The 23,708-nt window shown below is 44.0% G+C and overlaps 1 protein-coding gene across 1 annotated transcript; it reads left to right on the forward strand.

The window, feature by feature from the left end:
* The first annotated feature begins 6,845 nt into the window (after window positions 1-6,845).
* PRDM14 (PR/SET domain 14) lies at window positions 6,846-21,696 on the forward strand. Its single transcript, XM_004372594.2, has 7 exons — window positions 6,846-7,536; window positions 8,160-8,213; window positions 8,301-8,458; window positions 9,470-9,740; window positions 13,969-14,171; window positions 16,479-16,580; window positions 21,490-21,696. Exons 1-7 carry the CDS (start codon window positions 6,846-6,848, stop codon window positions 21,694-21,696), a joined length of 1,686 nt encoding a protein of 561 aa, XP_004372651.2.
* Window positions 21,697-23,708: the final 2,012 nt, after the last annotated feature.

Consider the following 23,708-nt stretch of genomic DNA (forward strand, 5'->3'; position numbering starts at 1 on the left):
GTAGAAACTTTTGAAATGATGTAACTTTGGGTATGTATATTTTCATCAAAAAAAAGGTCCTCCAAGGTCGAGAAGAGAGAGAGTTGACATGTTGTGGGGTTGTTAACCAATGTCATAAAACAATATGTATACTGACTGTTTAATGAGAAACTATTTGTTCTGTAAACCTTCATCTAAAGTACAATAAAAAAAAATTTTTAAAAAAGTTCTTTATCTGTAACTGTCTTTATTGCCCATAAAAGTTTACATGGAATTGTCTAATAGTTACTTTAATCTTATCTTCATCAATGGCTGTTTTCTTTCTCATTTCTATTGCTGTATATTTTTCTCTTTGTTTCCCTTGGTCATGCTTGCCAGGAATTTGTCTTTTCTACTGATCTTTCCAAAGAAGCAGCTCTTGGTTTTATTTATCAATTCCATTATTTTTAGTTTTCAATCCATCAAGTTTTATTTTGGTAAATTCTTTTCTCCTGATTTCACTAAGTTTATTGTTCTTTTTCTAGATTCTTATCTCAACTTCTTATTTTGTTTCTTTTCTATTCAGTTTAAATATTAAAAGAATTTATGGTTGTGATGTTTAATGTTATGTGTCACCTTGGCTAGGTTTCTCAGCAGTCGTGGCCGACATTAGGATGGGTGCTCTTCCTTCATGTAATATAATGTAATCAACTCCTGTTATGTGATCTGATATGATCTGCCAATCAGTTGAAAGGAGAGTTTCCTTGGGGGTGTAGCCTGCCTCCAGTATAAATAAATGTTCTAACAAAACTTGCTCTCTCTCCACCCTGCAGTGTTCTTGTTGCCTGGCCTGTGGTTCTTGGGATGTAAGCTTGCAGAAGTCTCTGGACAGCTGCCTGACCTGCAGATTTTGGGTTTACCAGCCCCTGAAACCCCATGAACAAGGAGAGGTCTCCAGCTTGCAGCCTGAACCATGGATTTGGGACATGCCAGCCCCTACAATCGTGCGAGCCATTTCCTTGAAGCAAATCTGTCTCTCTATATTTATATATACATGTCACTGGTTTTGCTCCTCTAGAGAACCCGGACTAAGATAATGGGTATAATTATTTTTCTTCTTATGGCTTTGGCTGCCACTATTATGAACCAGAACCACCACCTCTGTCAGTTATGTTAGAACCAAAAGCATAACCCCATCAGTAATGCAATTATAACTGCATAATGTCTTCTGCTTTGAGTAATACTACCTTTTTCAATGAGAACCACCCCTTACTATATCCTTTGCTGTAAGAAATCAGCCAATCCAAAGAGTCATTCCACTTCTGATATCCCACCCTAGGAACTTCCAGACCCATCCTATAAGAAATAAAAATTGTACACTCATTTCCCCTGACAAGAGGTGATTTCAGAATTGTATATGGGGTTTTCTCACAATTTGTTTGCTTGCTTTATTTGAGGAGAAGGCTTTACGCAATTTGGAGGCCCCCTGGAGACTCTACTGTGACCTCCTGCTGTGTGCAGGACCCTTAACCTGGGCCTCCTCATGAGGCCCATTGCTTCTCTTCCACTCGAGGTTCCTGGCCCACAGCAGAGAGGTGAGTCACACAGTCAGTCGGTGCTCCAATTTCACTGAAGGTCCTACACACTGAACTTTATGCTTTCTCAGGAAAATTAGCGTTCACCCACTGAAACTCTGCTTTTCTGATTGGACCTATCTTTCTAAAAATTCTTGGTGAAATTATGTTCTCCATCCAGTCTTACCTTTATCTTGTCTTGTCTTATAATGAATGTCATTGGCTAAAAGGGTAAAAAGAGCAAAGAATGATCAATGACCAGAATCCCAATGAGTCCACAATACAAGAACTGGCAAGTTTAAGGTCTTGTCAGGCTGGTGCCCCTCAGTGGATGAAGTCTGCCTTGGGCAACCATCTAAAAATCTTACAAAGTCTATTTTTCCTCTGACCTATCTTTGTGTCCAGAAGAATTAATTTGGGGGAAAAAAATGACCAAAAACTTTGATCAGCAGGGGCTGCCACTGTCAGGTCTATGGTTGGAAACAGCCAACCTCTGGCTGGGGGCCTGAGGTCAGAGGTGCATGAGCAACACATTTGACTGATTATTATCAGTTCTCACGGAGTCATCTCAGTCCAAGCAGGCTGGTCTCTGCTTCTAATGTGCATTTCATTATAATCCAAATCCTTGTGCATATCTTACAAAATGATACAACTTACCAAGTGATAACTTTGAGGAACTTTCAGTATGACCAAAATTGTCTATCTTAGGAGTACCTTAAAACAAAAGGGCAATAAATAAATAAATAAAAATAAACCCAAAGCAAAACAAAAAAAGAACAGCAACATTTTTAATATTCAGTGGTTTGCCTTCTATGATTAATATGAAGAAACTTAGAATTTAGGTTGGTACGTGGAAACGCCAATCCCAGTCTCCCTGACATACATTAACTAGTGCATATATTAATAGGTCCTTCATATGCTAAATCCCGTCTGGAAATGCTGATTGGGAAAAACCTGGGAAAGAATCTACGTATTTCTGAGGTCCACCAAACAGAACAGGGACTAAAGAAAGCCCAAGATATGAAACAAGCCTTGCTGAAGGCAATATTTACTTTCTGTTGAGTAGAAATTGACCAGTCTCAATCCAGTTAGGAGAAAAAAAAGCAAATTCATGGAGAATTTCAGAAATCACCTTCAAAAACAGTTTGGGTAGATCAACGGGCACTGTTGGGGTGGGGGGTTGGTACTCAGATGCATGGATCACCTGGGAAGGGGCTTGAAGGGCCTTCTGAAGTGATGCGTTCTATATTTTGATAGGGATTCTGGATACACCGGGTTATGTAACCGTAAAAACTCATGGTACACTTAACATGTGTGCATTTCATCACATGTAAATTTTACTTAAAAGAACCGTAAACAAATATTGACTGCAGTTAATGATATGCTTGCTGGAATTATTTAAGGATGAAGTGTACTGTCTGCAATGATGTCCTGTTGCCTTCAATGACTTCCTATTACTCCTTCAATGAAGACTTGCTTCACCTACAAGTATCCCTGCAAGACCTGGCCTCTGCTGACTTCCCAGCCTCCCCTGGGACATGTCTTCCACACCAGGCATCTTTTAGCTCTGTGAATCAGCCTTACTGCCTCCAGGCTTCAGGAACTTGGCACCGTGTTCTGTTGACCTGGAACACAATTTGCTCCCATGAATCCTTACTCTCTGGGTTCGAGCAGGATCAGTTCTTCGTTCCTTGCGCTGTTTTAGCCCAGGCAGTTTTTCTTGGCTTCATTTACTGTTCTTGTTGTTAGTTGCCATCCAGTTGATTTTGACTCATGGTGACCCCATGTGTGCAGAGCAGAACTGCTCCATAGGGTTTTCAAGACTGATCTTTTGGAAGCTGATCGCCAGGCCTATCCTTTGAGGCGCCTTCCGGTGGGTTCTAACCGCCAGCCAGCCTTCCGGCTAGTAGCCTCGCTCTTATCCATTTGCGCCACTAAATGGTGATTGTTAAACTATGGAATGAGAGAAAAGAAGGAAACATTGGGGGAAGGACGCTACCAAAGTTCCTAAAGGGGGGGGGGGTAGGAGGGAGGCTGGTGGCCCAGTGTAGACTCCTAGGTCACCGCCCACCACCACCTTCGAGAGTGGCAGCTGAGGGGCGACGCTTGATTAGGGGCCTTGATTGGCGTGGCTGGCTGGCTCCTCCTCGTCAGGGGACCTTAACTTGCAACCTTGGTTGCCAGCGCAGCGTCAATCCTCAGAGCCACGCCCGGAGGTTTTGCAAAGAGGAAGCGGCGGCCAGAGCGGGTGAGAATCCCGGCCAAGGTCACCTGGCATAACAACGGTTTCCCCCACCCTAGGTGCTTCCATCTCTGAATGTGAATAGACCTAAGCGCTCCTTTCTCTCGCTCCTTTCACTCCCTCAATTGCCGGCAAGGAGAATAAAAATGCGGTCTTTAACCCATGCATCTATTGTCAAGATTCTCCACAAGTGTGCTAAGTCCATTCAATGGGGAAGCAAGAGTCTCTTCAATAAACGGTGCTGGGAAAATTGGATTTCCACATGCAGAAGAATGAATCAGGACCCACGCCTCATACCATACACAAAAAGCCATTCAAAATGGATCAAGAAGACCTTAATGTAAAAACTATAACCTTGATACTCTTAGAAAAAAGCTTAGGGATGTGGCTGCGGGGGCCTAGTTTTTAATGATAGATTATCAGCTATTATATCAAAAACACGAACAACAAAAGACAAAATAGACAAATGGGACCTCATAAAAATTAAACACTTCTTTTTGGTCATCAAAGGACTTTTATCAAAAAAGTGAACAGTCAACCTACAGATTGGGAAAATATCTTTAGGAACCATATAGCCAACAAGGGTCTACTACCCAAAATATATATAAAGCTTCTATGATTTAACAACAAAAAGATAACTCAATCAAACAATAGGCAAAGGATTTGAGCAGATATTTCAGCAAAGAGGGTATTCAAGTGGCCAGCAAGTACGTGAAAAAATGCTGAATGCCATTAGCCATTAGAGATGCAAATCAAAACCACAATGAGATATCAATTCATTCCCACTAGGATGGCTTGGAGCCCTGGTGGTGCAGTGGTTAAGAGCTGAGCTACTAACCAAAAGGTTGGCAGCCGCTCCTTTGAAACCCTATGGGGCAGTTCTATTCTGTCCTACAGGGTCGCTATGAGTCAGAATCCACTTGACGGCAACGGGTTTGGGGGTTTGGTTTTGTATTTTTTTATACGTATATATACATATACATATATTTGTAACTGCTGTCTTCTAGCGCCCGGCATGGGTCTGGAGTTCGCGTTCAGAGCCTCGCGTTAGAGGTCCTGAGCCTTACACAAGGAAGGGACAGCCGCGCGAGGCGGGTCCTCGGAAGTCTGCCCCGGACATCCCGCGGGTCGCACTGTGGCAGCGTCGGGGGGCGCCGAACTCACGGTGCCCAGGTCCCTCAGCCTTGGACCCGCGCGGCGCCGCTTCCCAGTCCCAAGGGTGGAGCTCGGCTGCGCGAGGTGTCAAGGACAAACGCCCACCTGGCCCTAGGGCGGGTTTGACACCGCCTATGGCCGGGCTCGGCCCTAGAAAACTCCGAGAGGAGAGGCAGGGGTGCAACCCCACGAGGCCGGTTAAGGGTCGGTGTATGCACCGAGGGGCTTATCTGGGGACCCTCTGTAACACTTGCCCAGATTCTTTTCTCTCCCACCCGGCAAAGATGGATCCACAAGAGTCCTGCCCCAGAAAGCCAGGGTCCCGGGGAGGGTTTGGAGAACAGAGTTGAGCAAGCGTCTCCTGGGGCTGAAGGGCGAATCCAGCGTCGGCCAATGGCTGCAGGGGGGCGGGGAGGAGACCGGCCTGGGCACCTGCGTGGGCCGCGTCCCTTCCCCACCCTCGCCCGCCCTATCCCTCGTGGCCCCGCCCGTCCTCCCGCCAGCCCTCTTATCCCCCTCTTGGCCCGGCGGGCGCGTCCGAAGCCTACCCGTGCCAGCCCGCGCCTCCCCGCAGGGTCCTGAAGGGCGCCCGACCCGCGGCCGCCTGCTGCGTTCCGCGACGCTCTCGGAGGTGGGTGCCGGGCCGGGCGCACGACGCGGCCCGGGGGCCGTCGTCTGCCGGGCGGCTTGGAAGCGCGTGTGGTACTCGCTGACGCAGTTCGTTTTGGGTGGTCGTTTCGCCCTCTCGGGGGCTTTACCTCCTTAAGTGGCTTTCAACCCGAAGTCGCAGATACTTGGGGTCAGGGGAGGCCAGGAGCGGGACGCCTTAGGAGGCTGGGGAGGAGAGAAGCAGATGCCTTCGTCGTGGCTGACCTCTCTCCTGACCCCGTGTTCTTTCCTTTCTGAGTCACGACCCTGTGGGTTTCCTTATCGGGCTCATTGATCTTGCCTTCAATGAGGGGCTTCTTTCCTCAGCCATGGTTAACTTGTGCTGTGTGTCCATTAAAACGCCATCCTTCCCGCCGCCCCCGCGGGGCCGGGAGTGCAGGCGGCCGGCGAGGCTTCTCTGTCCTACCTGGCCTCTGCCCTCTCCAGGTGGGTGACCTGGAGTTTCCGAGGGACCCGGGAGCTGTGGCGGGACTTGGCCCGCGCGGGGAGCGGAGCGTAGGCTGCGGAGCTCCGGGGGAAACCAGAGATGGTACGTCCCTTCTCACCCGGGGCGGCCCGACCCTCAGCGTCCGCGGGGCTGACAGCCGGCTCGCAGCCGGGCGCGGGGCCCCCCGGAACCCACCTGGGGGGCTCGGGGAGCACGCGTCCGTGTGCGCGGTCCGACCTGGGGCCCTTCACGCTTCCCTCCCTGCTGGGAGCCCAGTACCCCGGAGCGGCCGCCTGCCCCGAAGTCCTTGGACGGCCGTGTTCTCGGCTCTCGGCCCCATTCCCGGGGGTGGGAGGGTGCGGTGGCGCCGACCGACCCTATTAAAGAGTTCTGTCGCACCGAGGAGGAGGGAGAGCGAACCTTGGAACTGGTTTTGCAGGAGCCCGGTTGGGGGCCAGATGTAGAGAGCGGGTGTTGGAAACCAGTCGTGCTTGGTCTAGGAGTGTTTGGAGAGGGAAGGCAAAGGCGACACTAAGCAAGAACCTGGAGTCGGGCGGGATCCCGGCAGATTTTCGTTTGGGGTTTTTTGGTTCTGTTTATTTTTTTCTGATGTTTTATTTGGTTTGTGGCAGGGGAGGGTCTGCGAGATCGAATTGGGGTATTTATCCAATTCCCTTCGACCTGGGGCTAGCTGGTGGAAGGAATCCGCTCTACCTTCGGGTCGCGCCCGGCAGGCAGGAGGGAGGCCTCGGGCAGCGCCCCGCGACGCGCACTCAGCCGCCCTTGCTTTCCGCAGATCCGCCGCGCTCTGTGGCCGGGGATGGCTCTGCGACCGCCTGGTGAGGTCGGGCCCCAGGACAAGGTGTGCTACCCGCCGGAGAGGTTTCAGAGCAACCCCCAGCACCTGGCCGCCTGCTACACGCCTTTCCTGCCCTATGGCCACTACGGGAACACCCTTACCACGGCCCAGGAGGACTACCAATCTCTCCGGCAGCTGGACTCTGCAGTGTCGGAGTCCCAGGCCATACTCCCCTTTGCCTTCGGAACGGCAGCTCCGTTGCTGAGCCCGAGCCTGGCCCTACAGACGGAGCCGCTCTATGATCTGCCCAGATATAGCAAGCTGCCACCGTGGTACCCAATTCCCCACCTCCCCAGGGAAGTGCCACACTTCCTGAATAGCGAGTATACAGGAGCCAGCAGTGACGACTTCGGCCACATTGGTGGCCAGAGCAACAGTGGCCAGTGTTTTGGACCTGAAACTTTAATCCCGCGGCCCCCTGTGGATGCTTCCCTGCAACCTGAAGGTCTGAAGACCTCCCAGTTACCTTGTGTCCCCAGCAAGGGGTCTGAGGATGTCTCAAACGCCCTGAACCCAGACGAGAATTCGCCTCATTACCACTTCACCGCGGAGGACCTGCACTTTGTTCTGTATGGAGTCATTCCCAGCTTGGAGCATCCAGTCAGCCTGCATCATGCGATTTCTGGCTTTCTGGTCCCCACGGGCAGCTCTGGTAAACGGAGTGCAAATCACCCCGGAGTTGGGCTGAATGGTAATAGAGGTGGGAGTGTCAAAGAGGCAAGTGGGAGCCAAGTCTGTACAAGCGGGGGTGGGGTGGGGAGTGTGCTCACATCAGAGAGGGAGCCGGAAGAGTCTAAGCTCACTTCTGAGGCTTTGCTTGTTTAACTGCATGACTCCTAAGACAGGCTTTGGTTAGAGCTGAGAAAAGTCACGGTCAGGAAAGAAGTGCTTCATGCAGCCCACTTGTAATCGGGATCAGATTCTACTGGATGCAGGCTGTCTCAAGTGACATCCTCATGCAGTTTACACTTGGAGTCCCAGCTCCGCCATCTCCAGCGACCTAAATCAAAGTCAGCACCATCCTCTGATCCTCCACTGTCTTAAATTTGCAAAATGGAGTTTATTACATAGCCTTGCAAGGTTGTTCTGAGCCTCATATGAGAAATTGTATATGAAAAGCTCATTTAAAAAGAGCAGGAAATGTGAACATATAAAGGATAACCATCAAGAACGATGGTTACCTCTGGGGGTGGGAAATACCTTGTAAAGCATTTCATAATAATGTTATTAACTAAAAACTATGGAAAAAAAATTCTTAACCCTAACTTTTTATAGGTTCCAATTCTCTTCCTCAAAATCTGGATAAGGATGCCCTTCAACTACCAGAAGGTAGGCACGCCTTCTGCTTGAATTTCTTTTCCTGAGCTAATACAGAGTCTGTGTTCACTGTATTTTCCTACATTGGTTTTTTCCTAGGTCTCTGCCTTCTGCGGACGACATTTGGTGGAGTCCCACATTTTGGCGTGTTCTGTAGCACCCTCATTGCCAAAGGAGTCAGGTTTGGGCCCTTTCAAGGTAAAGTGATCAATGCCAGTGAAGTGAAGACCTACGGAGACAATTCACTCATGTGGGAGGTAAAATGTGTTTCTAGTGTTGCTGCTGAAAATAGGGAAGCCGGTGGGGGAAAATCTTGGCCTTTGAACCTCGGGGAGAGTTCTGGCCTGAATGGACTCTCTACTAGCTGTCTGTTTTGCAACATAAAGGGGAGGAAAGACAGACCTCACTACTTGAGGATAGCATCTTTGCATGAATTCTATGAGTTCCCTGGTGCCTTAGGTCATTTTAGTCTGTGAAGATTAGCCATCGGATATGCATTTAAAGAATTAATACACTGTGCTATATTTATAGAAAAACCCAAGTGGCTGAAAATAAGCCAAAGGGGGAGAGAATTAGTTTTAAAATTTGATACATATTTGCCTATGCAGTTAGCAAAGGAGTTTTAAAACTGATACCCTTCAAGCTAGTGAATGAAGGTGGACAGGGCATGCTGGTGGGGCTGTAATTTATTACCTGTATGGAAAACAATTTATCATATCAGAAGGATCAAGTACCTTACAGTGTTTAAAACCTCTTGACACTGAATTTCTGCTTCTAGGAATATGGTTTAGGAAAGTAATCTGAAATTCAGACTGTGTAAAAGATGTTAATCATGGGGTTGTTCATAATGAAACATTAGAGACAGTGGAATTGCCACGAGTGGGGAAAGACTTACCTTATGGCCCCGTCAATATGCATGAAAACTAGGTGGGAATAAATATGCAATTGGTTGTCTGTAAGTGTTGGAATTAAATGTAATCTTCTCTTGTTTCCCTTAAAAACTCATCTATAAAATTATAAAGTTAACATATGCTTACTACAGAGATTTGGAAATTAAGAAAGTGATAAAGTGAAAATCTTTAAAAATCTGTCACATCATCCGTAGAGATGCCCTTAAGCCTAAGTCAATTTATATACCACTTGTATTGGTGTCAAAATCTAGTTCATAGAAATGGAAGTGTGAGATTTGGGTTATACATTTTTAATAAATAGATGTATAGGGTAGGCAAAAAATGTACATTCCAAACTTCCTATGTTATTTCATTTAGATCTTTAAGGGCGGTCAGTTGAGCCACTTTGTAGATGGAAAAGGAGGTGCAGGCAACTGGATGTCCTACGTCAACTGTGCCCGTTTCCCCAAGGAACAGAACCTGGTTGCGGTGCAGTGTAAAGGGCAGATATTTTACGAGAGCTGCAAGGAGATCTATCAGAACCAGGAGCTCCTTGTGTGGTATGGAGACTGCTATGAGAAGTTTTTGGACATTCCCGTGAGCCTTCGGTTCACAGACCAGGGCAAGCAATTACCTGGACCCTCTGAAGGTGAGTGCACCCTCTGCCTCACCCTCGGAGCCCTCCTCACGGAAGTTCTGGGCTCTTGTTCTCAAACCCTCCTGCAGCTAGCCCTCCATCTGTAAGCTCCTCCCTCTCACAGGCTGATGGAGGAGACTCAACAGACTGTGTCTTTAACCAGGGAGGCGTAACCCCGCTGGAGGAAAGTGCCTTCACCTTTTCTTCCACTTCTTCACCCTCTCCCAGAGAATAAAATAAAATGAAATAAATAGATGCAAACTCTGCCTTAGGCGAGCCGGTTTGATTCATTTCTGCTCAGGCTAACACAGCTGATGAAGTCAGAGAGTTAGAGCAGTGCCTTTCCAAGGGTGTGCTGCCGTATCTCCGTGGGGTGGGGAATCAGTGTGGTGACTGAGACCAGCATTCTGGAAAAGAAAAAGAATGCGAGTAAATTGAAGTAGAAAACATTGATGTCAATCACATTTACATTAGGGTAAACATTGTTTTGTGACGCTTTTGCTTCCAAAGGACGTGTATTTGTATGCTAGGTCTCAAATATAGAATGTATTTCTGACTGAACCCTTAACTCTCAAATTTAATGTGGGTATGAATAACTGGGGATCTTGTTAAGATGCAAATTCTAATTCAGAGGACGGGGTTGGGGCCCAGGATTCTGCATTTCTGGCAAACATCCAGATGATACCAATGCTGCTGGTCCCTGGACCACATCTGGGCAACGAGGAGTTAGAGGACCCTCATCCCACTCTCTGGGGATGAGCCTCTGGAATTTGTGTTTTTAATAAGCTCTCTAAGTAAATTTTATATACCCAAATGTTCAAAAACTACTGATCCAGTAGGTGGGGCAAGACATGCAAATTGCTTTAATATGTGTAATAAGATAGAAGAATAGATTATTATGGAATAATGAATAATACATGTTATAGGTAAAATCAAAAGCAAATTGGCGTTCGTCACACCACAGCAGTTGTCGGCCTCCAAGTCTACCTGCTGGACTGAGACCTCGGGTCAGGAAATGATTCTCAACAGCAGTATCCCTGCTCCTGGGCCCCAATGTGTGTTGAATAAAAGAAGAAGACATTACAACGGAATTAGGAAATACTGCTTAGATTAAATAAAGGATGTAAGTCAGGGAGAGGGGGAAGGCAGTCCAGACTCTGGGAGGACAGAAGCCAAAGGCAAGTAAAGATCCAACAGGGATTACGAAGCAGATAACAGCAGTCCCTTTCCGAAGTCCAAGCTAGAAGTAATGAGGGCCCATCAGGACTGTTTTGGTGAAACAGTCTCCTCGGGAGAAAGATGTGGCAGCCTGCTTCTGTAAAGATTTACAGCCTTGGAAGCCCTATGGGAGAGTTCTGCCCTGTCCTATAGGGTTCCTACGAGTCGGAATCAGCAACAGGTTTGGTTTTTTGGTTAATCTTTATGGGAGCAGATCGCCAAGTCTTTTCTCCTGTGGAGTGGCGTCTGGTGGGTTTGAACCTCCCACCCTTTAGTTAGCAGCCCAGCGCTTAGCCATTGTGCTATGAGCCTTCCTAGTCTCAGTAATACTCGTCGGGAAATTTATCTTCAGGAAATAGTCCAAAAGGAAAAACTTTGTCTGCAGGGATTTTTATTATAGCACCATCCATATTAGTGCTAAATCACAACCCAAGTGCTCGGTGGTAGGATAATGAAGTAACCTGGAATGGTATGCAGATATCTGAGATCACAGTCATATAATAAGCAACAGGAATGAGGACTTGTGATACTTGTTGTTAGTTACCAACAAGTAGATTTCGATGCTTATGCGGGGAAAAACACAGCATACAGTTACTTGTGCTCCAATTCTGATTATAGCGAGTACTTACAGCATTATTAAAATGCCATATATTTGGGCAATATCTGGAAAGAAAGATGTAAAAACTTAGTCTTTTGGGGGAGGCGTTATGGATGAATTAATTTGTTATGTTAAAAAGGAAAGGATATGATAAAAAGGAAAGAAAAATCAATGTTCTGCTCTCAAAAGAAATGTTTTTCACAAAGGCTTTTGGCTAGGATGAGCACTGAGGAGCCTTCCGTTTTAAAGTCTTTTTGTAGAAGGAAGGATCTGGGCCCTATATGGGTGGATTGTTTAAGTATACAAGCATGCCTCGTGTGTTTTGGGGTGATGGAGGTGTGGAATGTGAGGGCAACTCTTAATGGTTCCCAAACTATATCTGAACTGTGTTTATGACACAGCAGAAAACATCTTACTGAGAATATTGGGAAACCCCTTGACTAGAAAAAGTAGTTGTGTGAGATGCGGGAGAAAGAAAGAAAAATTTCCAAAAGCCTGAAGGAACAATGTGCACAGCTAAAACCTGATTATCAAGGCCAGTGTTTCATTTATGCCTACATGGGTGTTCTTATGCTAATATTCCAATTCATGACAAACTCATGTGTGCAGAGTAGAACTGCTCCATAGGGTTTCAAGGCTGTGACCTTTGGAAGCAGATCACCAGGCCTGTCTTCCGAGGCACCTCTGAGTGGGTTATAACTGCCAGCCTTTCCTCTAGTAGTCAGTCAAACCCTTGATTGTTTCCACCAGTAACTCATTATTGAACCCTTATTCAGAATTTTTTGTGGGCTTTAGTGCTTTGATTTGTAAAGATTACTGAACTTTAATATAGACCCTCTCTTCCCACCCTAGGAAGCAGAAAGGCCAGGAATTTCAGACGAATGAAAATTGTAGCTCTGAGCAAAAACCGTCCCAGTAGGGAAATTCTGAGAATATTAGCACCTCAATGAAAGTGATAGACAGCCGGGCAACAGATCGCACGTTGGGTTGGAGGTTGCCTCCTGGTTATTTACTTAATGAATGGTTTATTTCCTTAGCCACCTGTTAAACGTGCTGGGACGGTAGTTGTCTACTAACAAAGCTCCTGATGGACAGCTTTCCTGCGCTCCTGATGCGTCCTCTCCTGGCCCTTCTCTCTCTCCCTGGGGGCAGACAAAAGGGTCTCAGTGATGCATTCATAGTCAAAGCCACTTTATCCTCTGGAATCCAGAGTATACTCAGCAGGGATGCTTTAGTAGGTGGCCCTGTCCTCTTCCCTTCCTCCAACCCGTATCTACCACAGAACCCAGGACCTCTTTTGCTAGAGTCGGCTTCACCTTCTCTAACCTCCCTCCTCCCCAGCCCTCCTCCAATAATAACAGAGTGACCTTTTTCGGTCATCTCTATCATTCAGTGATAATATCCCTTATATAGATAGGAGCTCACTAAGTGTTAGAATTAATCACCATGATCATCCAGCGTGGTAGGGAAGGCAAGACATTTTCATCCTGACTTTATAGCTCTGGAATCTTCCCCAGAAGTTTAGAGAAGTGAACTACAAACGAACGTCTCTTTTTCCTCATCCTGAGAGGGTGCCTGGAACTTTGTAAGTGGGGTCCAAAGGCAGCAGCGTGTGAGAAGCCCGGAAAGTGAGCTGTGGGTGGTTATCCTCCCTCGTCCTGGGTGCTCTGTTGGAGCTGTCAGCAAGAAAGAGTCAGCAGAGTAACCTTGCCAGAAGTGCCAGTCAAGAATGTTCAAGAACTGTGCAAGCAAATGGCTCCTAAACCGTGCTGGAGGAAGGGTTTCTTTAGTGAATACATTGTAGGGAAAAAAGTGAAGGAGAATTTAGGAGACTTAAGAGACATAGCAACCGTGTACCTATGTAGACTTTGAATCCTAATTTGAACAAATGACTAAAATAATTAAATAAATATATGCATATATATTTACAGTAAGGAATTACAGTTAATATTTTCGGTATGGTCAGTGGTTATGCTTTTTAAGAATTATTATTTTTTTACTTTGGCAGATTGTATATAACAAAACTTTTGCCATTTTAAGGATTTTTAAGCATACAATTCAGTGATGTTAATTATATTAATTATAATTATTAATTATAATTAATTATATATATAATTATATATACATGTTGTACAGCCATCACCAATACCCATTTAATAGTCACTGTCTTTTAAAGACAACAGTCTGAGATAGTTATGAATCAAATAATATATCAGTATCAAATAGTCCATTATGAAGGAAGTGGTAGTGATATAGATGAGACAAAATTGGCTGTGAGCTGAGAATTGTGGAAGTTCCGTGATGAGGTACATGAGGGATTATCACACTACTATTTCTACTTTGGTATATGTTTAAAATTTTCTGTAATGAAAAGTTTTAAGTAGCTAAAAAAGCCACTGTCACGTATCCCCCTGTGTTTGACAGAGTCTGCGGAAGGTTACAGATGTGAACGGTGTGGGAAAGTTTTTACCTACAGATATTACAGAGATAAGCACCTCAAGTACACCTCCTGTGTGGACAAGGGTGATAGGAAGTTTCCCTGTTCTCTCTGCAAGCGGTCCTTTGAGAAACGAGACCGCCTCCGCATCCACATCCTTCACGTACATGAGAAGCACCGGCCTCACAAGGTAAGATTCAGGAGGTGAGCGAACCTGGACTGTTACTCTTCCCCTCTGTCTTTACACTCCCTCTCCAAACCCTTGAACACATACAGTGGGCCACCTGGGTGCTGGTTGCTAGGATACAGTGCCTGATGAGCCAGGATCTCTGGAGGAGGTGACGCTGCTCTGGAAGAAGCAGGCGCGAACAGACAGGTGTAAGGTGTTAGGATGTACAGGGTAGAGAGGGGAACACGAAGAAAGGAGTGCCCACATCTACCTGGACACTTGGGTTATGAAGGGCTTCATAGAGAAGGTGGCCTTGCATTGAATCTTGAAGGAAAATTGGAGTATCTGTCTTGGATCAGAGGCATGGCTGGCTGGGGAGAGGAAAGTGTTGGGACATTCTAGGCAGGAAAAGCCTGGCATGTGGTTTTAGGTAACTGCTGGTTGTTCCATCATCTTTACAGGCATGCTGATAGGTACAGGTGAGGACGAAACACAGTCATGATCCAATGCCAGGCCTCTGTGGCATAGGAAGGCGGGAATAACGGCCGTAGGGAGCCATGTTCATGCCATTCCAGATGCTGGTCACTGCCAGGCTTGGTACAAAAAGAACAGTCTTTGAGTATGGATGGACTTGGGCTTGACTCCTTGCCTTGTCAGGATTAGCTATTTAGGCTGCAACCTTGAGCAACTCCTCCTAGCCTCACTTTTTGCCCCATTTGAAAACTTGGGGGTACAGGCAGTTCCTGGCTTATGATCGAGATCGTTCCTAAGTATGTCTCTAAGTCGCATTTGTAGGTAAGTGGGGACAGGCACATACTGTTCTTATTTAGCATCAGTTAGTCAAATGTTTGTCTTAGTGTATATTTTACCTTTCTGTGCATATAAAACACTTAAACACCGCTAAACCACAGAATGTTTTCAAGAACGTTACAAAGTAATGTGTGCATTCTTTATTATGAACTATTCTATTTAACTCGAATTTTTAATATAATAGACTTTATGGCAGTCCATTCGTAAGTATGAGTTGTCCGTAAGTCAGAAGTTCGTAACTCAGGGGCTGCCTGTACAGTATTTCTATGAGGGGTTTTTTTGTTGTTCTAGTTTCATTTATTTTTCATTTTCTAGAACAGGTTCTATTCCTAATTGCTACCCTTGTAACTCAAATATTTAATTTTTTTTTTGTTTTAATAAAGATAATACATCCCCATTAATAAAACTTCAAGCACTACAGAAAAATGGAAGAAGACTTTTAAAATACACCAAAATCTCACCAACATACTGTCCCTTCTGCGCATCTAAGCACACCTGGGAAGCACAGCACAGAAGCACGTGCACCCTGTCCCCGCCCCCGTGAGGGAAATAGTTCTTCCTTTTAGCAAATGTGGTTATCTTAAAAGTGGTATCAAAACCAAAGGCTACACATTTTTGTCTCTGGCAATCTCTCAGTGGTTTTGTCTGTTTTTCTTCACCTGGTTCAGAACTCCTGAGAAAGATTTGAAAGGAGTCACCAGCATCAAGAGTAAAGAGAAATGACATGAACTGTTCAGAAAATGGCTGTACTACATGCTTCCACTTGACCCCCAAAGTATTTTGCTTTTTTGGTAGGTTTGGCATTGTATTATTAGATTATCTGCCCCCCTGTATTGCCATTTTAGTCTACATATCACCACCACCCCCATAGATATTTAGCTTCTTGTCTCTAGTGGAGTGTTTGGCACACAGTCGGTACTCGATAAATACTTGTTGAATTAATTAATTGCACAGTGTTTGCAAGTTAATCACAGCCCTCTGGAGAAGACAGAGAAGTAGTCTTCACATGAGGAAAATCAGGCAGAAACTGACTTGCTGTAGTCATACAGTACTTGTTGACAAAGCAGGACTAATTCAAGTCTCTTTATTTTATACCATGATCCCGTCCAATTCCCACTTCTGATGTCGAAGTAATTGAAACCCAAAAGTGTTTGGTGAATTATGAAAATCATAATTTGACTCCTTTCAAATCTTTCTCAGGAGTTCTGAACCAGGTGAAGGAAAATAGGCAAAACCACTGAGAGATTGCCAGAGACAAAACGTATAGTCTTTGGTTTTGAGACCACTTTTAAAACAACCGCATTTGCTGAAAGAATTAGAGACAGGGTCTGGACCAGAACCCACGCAACCTGATTCTTCAGCTTAAGCTTGGCGATGGGCTGGATGGTCCTCTGCTTACAGTACATTAAACACAATAGTTCTTTCATGTTGTCCACACCCAGACAGACAAAATGTTCAAATGAATTAACTTGGTTGGAGAAGATGTGATTTCAATTATATATTTCTTTTTTGCCTCAGTGTTCTACGTGTGGGAAATGTTTCTCTCAGTCTTCCAGCCTAAACAAACACATGAGAATCCACTCTGGAGACAGACCGTACCAGTGTGTGTATTGTACAAAGGTAAATGTAAATCTCCTTCTAAGGCATCTTTCTGTTTTGAGCCCTGTTTGGGTGTTCATGGATAAGAACTTGAAGTGTAATGGTTAGCTTATAATGAGTTCTTGGTAAAGGTTAATCCATTATCATCTCTCCAATCCCCATTACCGCTCAAGTTTGCTAAAGATGGTCAGATACGGTGTTTTACTGCCTAGTTGGCAGTTAACACGCGTAATAAACACATCCCAAATTTACAGGGATCTGATAATCACAGATAATACTGCATGGTATTTAAGAATGTGGACTCTGCCAAAGTTCAAATCTTGCCTATGTAGTTTCCTCATTGGTAAAGTGGAGGAAATAAGTAGTCTTTGCCTTACAAAGTTAATTTACATGAGTTAATATACTATATAAGACACTTGGAACAGTGTCTGGCTCATTGTAAGAACTATTGAAAAGGTGGCTACTATTGTTCCTGTTTTAATCTGTGGAGATTTAAAATTGACAGAATGCTGCTGTTTTAACTTTCTAGAGGAACACTGCAGAAATGGCACCTAATCTATGTTATGCAGAATACTGAGTTGTAAAAAAGAAAAGAGAAATGCATGGTTATGGTTGCTGGAATAGAGACAACAGTTTGACCATGATGTTAGAAGTGTACACCAAATCCCTTCGTGTCCTGTTTTGATGATCTACATCAGCACTGTCCAGTGGAGGCAGCCATTAGCCATATGCAGCTATTTAAATCAATAAAAATGAAATAAAATGTAACATTTAGATCCTCAGTTGCACCAGCCAGATTTTAAGTGCTCAGAAGCCAGAGACCATCAAATTGGACAAGTCAGATACAGAACATTAGCATCATCCCAGAAAGTCCTATGGATAGCCCTGGTATAGACTATGTTTCTATCACCAAGAGTCATTTAAATTTTTAAAAATAAAGCTGTTAAAGGAATATAGGCAGTCTTAGTCAAGGATACTTCTGAAACTCCCAGAGAAGACCCAATGGTCTACCAGGCTTAGAGAAACTAATAAATCCAAAGAAAGAGTACATCAATGGAATGAAAGTAATCAGCTTTGAAAAATGGAGGTGGGAGACATAACTAGACCATAAGTAGATTAATAAAATTGATCGTGTCTGGGTATTCTGCACAAGTACAGTTTGTGCACCTTACTAAATAAAGCAACAATGTGCCAATCCTGAAAGGTCTTGTTGGGGCAGGTTGATACTCCCAGATAGCCCATTGTCATGCTTCTCTCTTAATCCCCCAAATTGGAAATCGCCAGTTTAAGCTAGTGTTTTATATCACTGTCAACGGACCGGAAAATCTAAGTCATTTTCTTATGCAGCCGATCCTCACTAGTAGTGGATTTGTATCTGTGAATTCGCCTTCTAGCTAAAATTTTTTGTAACCCCAAAATCAGTGCTCGTGATGCTTTCGCAGCTATTCACGGACATGCTGTGAGGACAAATACAAATTAGAAGAAAAAACAGAGAAACTTCATTCTCCCTATTGAAAAAAAGGGAAGAGGACCTCTCGCCCTTTTCTTAAGAGCATTTACATTAGAAAACTTGGTTCTTTCTTTGCCTCTTTGCAGTGTATGTAAATCTTTGTAAAGGCTAAATAAGCCTCTTGCCAATTTTATAACCCAGGCAGGTTTCCTCACTGGGCCTGGAAGTCATCTCTCTGATAAGTGATCAGTCAGGAAGATAGCGCCCCTGTCTCCCAGTTAGCTGGAGGGATAGGAACCTAACTCCTACTGGCGTTTGGCTTCAAGTTGTAAACCTACCTACAGTCAGAAAGATATGAAAAATTGATTTGTTTCCTTTAGCAAAGGCAATTTGGAAACACAGCGGCTATCCCAACTACCAGGCACATTTAGGATGGGCTATTGGTGTAGTGGTTAAGAGGTACTGCTGCTAACTAAAAGACTGGTCATTCAGATCCGCCAGGCGCTCCTTGGAAACCCTATGGGGCAGTTCTACTCTATCCTATAGGGTCACTAGGAGTCAGAATTGACTTGACCGCAGTGGGTTTGGTTTTTATATATGGCAAATGGTGCTGTCAAGTCCTCTAACTTGAGGACTAGTTATCATTTATCTTGAGAACATGTATGAAAGGGGCTGTCTCAGCTTGCCTATATAAAAGGGTAAAATCTCTTTCTGTCTTGGCAGTCTCTTTAGTGAACTACTAGTGATGCACATCACGTTCTGGTTTAATACTTATTCAATAGAAAACTGTTTTCTTTCTCTTCTACTTTGGTGGAGAGTTTGTCTAGGTTGGCAGGAGATATTTCTAAAATTATGCTTCTCCGCCAGCAATGCGCAGAGGCAAAGAATTTGAGTCTCCCAACTTGCGTGTTCCCAGCTGAAGTCAAAACAAAGCGACGCTCTGCCGTCTTGTTTCAGCTCTCATAATGTAAATCAGTGTCCTTTTCGAGGTCTATTCAGTGTCATGTTTTTTGTAACAAGTTTTGTGCTTTTGTTGGTGACTTCACTGTTCAAAGCGGCCCCCAAGTGTAGTGCTGAAGTACAGCCTAGTGTCCTAAGCACAAGAAGGCTGTGATGTGCATTACAGAGAAAACGTGTGTTAACGTCAGCTTTGTTCAGGCAGGAGCTCAATGTTAATGAATCAACAGTATATAATAAATAAGGTGTCTTTAAACAGAAATGCACTTAAAACAAGGTTATGTATTGTTCAGTTGACAAAAATGTTGTGACCAGAGACTTGCAGGAACCTAATCCTGTGTGCCCCCTTGGGCAGTCGTTCAGTATTTGCTATTATTTGCTAATACCGCGAATAATGAGAATCGGCTGTATCTCTAATACTGCTACTGGCATAGTATTGAAGTTAATGAGGAAAAGGTTATAAATAATAGAAAGAGAAGAAGGGGCCAAGAAAAGATATGTGAAAACAACAAAATACTTGGGAATGTAAAATGATACAGCCACTCTGGAAAACAGTGTGGGAATTTCTTTTAAAGCTAAACATGCAACTATCAAATGACCCAATTGCTCCTGGGCGTTTATCCCAGAGAGATGAAGACTTACATGTTCACACAGAAACCTGTGCACAAGTGTTTACAGCAGCTAGATTCATAACACTTCAAAACTGGGAACAACCCCCATGTCTTTCAATGGTTAAACAGACTGGTACCTCCGTATCACATAGTACTACTCGGCAATAAAAAGGGGCACACTGCTGATGCACGCAACAACCTGGATGAATCTGAGAGAGTTATGCTAAGTGAAAAAAGCCAACCCCCAGAGTTTACATGCTGTATGATTCATTTTAGGTAACATTATTTTAATGACAATGTGACACAAATGGAGAGCAGGTTTGGGGTTGCCAGGATTTAAGGAGGAAGCAGAAGCAGCAGGGAAGTGGGTATGGCTAAAAAAGGGCAACATGAGGGATTCTTCTGATGGCAATGTCTGGTATCTTGACTTGGTTGTGATATTGTACTATAGTGATCTTTTTTCTTTTTAGTTGTGGTGAAACTATGCATAACCAAACACACGCCATGTCAACAATTTCTACATGGACAATTCAGTAACATTGTTTACATTCTTCAAGTTGTGCGACCTTTTTCACTCTCCTTTCCCAAATCATTTCCACCGCCATTAACATAAACCTATTGCCCACTAAGCAAAATCTACCCCTTTCCCCACCCCTGGTAGCCATTAATAATAATCTTTCGTTTATACACATTTTGCTTATTTCATATAAGTGAGATCATGCAGTATTTGTCCTTTTGCAACTGACTCATTTCGCTCAACATGAGTCTTCAAGGTTCATCCATGTTGTGGCATGGATCAGGACTTTGTTTCTCTTTATAGCTGAGTAGTATTCCATTATGTATTTGTACCACATTTAGTTTATTCATTCGTCTGTTGATGAACATTTTGGTTGTTTCCATCTTTTGGCTATTGTGAAAAGTGCTGTAATGAACATTAGTGTATAGGTTCACATTCCAGTCTTCACTTCTGGTTATATACCTAGGATTGGTATCGCTGGGATATATGGTAGTTCTGTGTTCAGCTTTTTGAGGAACTACCAAACTGTTTTCCACAGTGGCTGTGCCATTTCACATTTCCAGTGGATGAGAGTTCCAGTTTCTCCACAACCTCGCCAACCCCTGTTTTCCGTTTGCACTGTAGTTTTCAAAATTGTTACCACTGCAGGAAACTGGGCAAAGAATACAGAGAATCTGTTATCACAACTGCATATAAATCTGTAATTAACCTCAAAATAAAAAGTTTAAAAAAGAAAAAAATCCAATAAGGTACTGATTTATACAAAGACTATTACTTTGGCCAACGTTAGTTTCTCCTGTAATGCAGTTTGTCTTGAAGTGTAGTCATAGGACCACTTGTATCAGAATCTCTAGGTACTTGGGCTCCTGGGTTTCGTGTCAGACTTCCTGAGTCAGACTCTGTGAGGTGAGGCTGAGAATCTGCATTTTTGACTAGACCCCCAAGTGATCTTGGTTGCACCGAAGAGCCACTACTCTAATTTTATTTTCTTGTTAGTTGCCATCAAGTCCATTCCAACTCATGGAAACCCCATATGTGTAGAGTAGAACTGCTCCATGGTATTTTCAAGGCTGTGACCTTTTGGAAGCAGATTACCAGGCCTGTCTTCTGAGGCACCTCTGGATGGATTTGAACCACCAACGTTTAGGCGCCTAACCATTTGTGCTACCCAGGGATTCCTCTCCAATCTCTAGTGCTATTCAAAACCAGTCAATCAAGTCCTTTCTCATTAAACTACCATTGACCAAGAATGCACTTTAGCCTTAAAATCCAAGGTTCATTAATTGGAGAACTAAGGGTGACCCAAGTTATTAGTAACAATGAGGTTAACCTTGTTTTATTGGTTGTCCAGCTCATGGAATTTTGCTTTTTCTTCTCCTTTCTATTCTCTGCCAGAAGTTCACTGCCTCCAGCATTCTCCGCACACATATTAGGCAGCACTCTGGGGAGAAGCCCTTCAAGTGCAAGTATTGTGGTAAATCTTTTGCATCCCATGCTGCCCATGACAGCCATGTCCGACGCTCACACAAGAATGACGACGATGGCTTCTCTGTGTCTGTGGGAAAACCTTCTCAGATCAAGAAGCGCTCTACTCTCACATGAAGTTGCATGAGTTCTCCCAGCCCTCAGAGTTTGGGGGCAGTGTGAAAACTAGGACTAAGAGTCTCTGTATTTCTTGTTATGGATGTGTCATGAGCAAATGATAGTAATATTGAGATGAGACAAATGAAGCTGACCGATTTGCTGAATTTACCACATTTATTGACTGGGGTTTTAACAGCTTTTGCGGAAATATTTTTCCCAAATTTTAACAAGAATTGTGTGTGCTGAGGTGAATTCACCTAGAAATAGTGAAAGCTGGTTGCTAACAGTGTGTGAGGGTGTAGAAAACTCAGCAGAAACCCTGAAAATGACTATAGAGGTCCCTGCCTTCTGGAAGACTTCTTGACTTATATAGAAGGCCCAGTCATCCCTTCATCTCAGGCACTGGCAAAAAAGGATCTTGATTGGCAAAAAGGATCCCTTTCCTCTACTATTTGCCTTGAGCCCCAAATTGTAATATGTCTTTGACCATCACCTGTTAATATTTCCTCATAGGACAAATTCTTTAAAAATTCATTCAAACTAGAACTTTATTAGTATTATAACTAAGTCATTCAAATGTAAACTAATCTTCCATCTTTTTTTTGATTCATTTTAAACCCTTGGTTCTCCCCCTCCCCCACCACCACCTGACAACTGTTGGTTAATAATTTCAGTTCAGTAGCACCAGACAAAATCACTTTGAGGGCATGGAAGTTGTTCATCCCACCATCTGAGACTTTTACCAATTGGGAAAGAAAAATTATTACCTAACAAAGAAAGACTGAGGAGTTCCAACAGGCTAAAAAATAAAGATATATAGAGATATTCCTGGTTTAAGTAGTTGGTTCATGCTAGTATAGAAAGTCTAAAAAAAATAGAGGTGCCCACTGGGGGCGAAAAATATTCTATGCAAGGTATCACCAGGCAAATGCAGGCTTGTGGAAATGATCTTTTCCAGTGTGCAGAGACAGCAGACTAGACTCATGGGTAATGGTAGCCAATATATATTGAGCATTTGTTTTACTACTTGCTACCACTGAGCCAAGGCCTTTATATGTATTCTCTAGCTGAGTCCTCACATTATCCCTATAATATGGTACCACTGAGTTTGCTGGGGAAATTGAGAACTCAAGCCGGGCCTACTCTGCTCCCAGACCTAGCCTCTTAACTAGCTGCTACACTCTATTCTATGAATCCTGCTCAGGAAATGGCATTATTCTACTAATTATTCCATTCTTCCAGTATTCACTGGAATAAGTAGAATAAAAGTGCTTCATAGGCAACCTGGCTACTAAGGACATGTCACATCCCTGGCCATGCTTCTTTTGACTGGCTAGGGTTTGTCTTCACCCTGGATCCACAGCCCAGCACTCAATATGGAGCACATTCGCCATGGACCAGATGCCCCCTCAACAGGGAGGCACCCAGCTGTGGCAGAGCCCTTTGAGCAATAGAGGTAGTGCAGGTGGAAAGGCAGTGACAGATCTTCCTCTGGGGATTCTTGGCTGAGCTGACTTGGCCTGAGTAATTGATCCTAATGGGAATGTGCCCTGTTGTATTAGCACTGTTCAGTTCATGTTAATTAAGACAGAACAATGGTCTTTTGAAAAGGTTGGGGCTCATCATGTAATTAGGCAGCCTTCTTTGACAGCTAGTCCAAACTACATTAGGTGAAACATTTTCTTACTGTTTGTGGATTTGAACACTTTATTTTTAAAATCAAACAGTAAAAAGCAAGACATCAGGATCTGGTTTGATGCCAATTTTTTCACTAGTTGAATAAATCAAATGAACTACTTTGTTCTTTGAAGCAGAATAGTGGCAACAGAAGGTCATTTTTTTGGCCCTTTTCTGACAGTCACTCCAAAAAGCATGCATGCCAAATAATACCTGCATACCACACTAAGTGGAAAACTGGGGACCGTAGTCATTTAATTTATTCCAACCTGATTCCCAAAGTTTTGGTCATATTGACCTACTTACATGTCTCAATTTTTGGTTCGTGACATCTTTCTTTAGTAGTTACCTTA

Source organism: Trichechus manatus, unplaced genomic scaffold, assembly GCF_000243295.1.
Source record: "Trichechus manatus latirostris isolate Lorelei unplaced genomic scaffold, TriManLat1.0 scaffold00018, whole genome shotgun sequence".
In the NCBI taxonomy this organism is placed as follows: domain Eukaryota; kingdom Metazoa; phylum Chordata; class Mammalia; order Sirenia; family Trichechidae; genus Trichechus; species Trichechus manatus.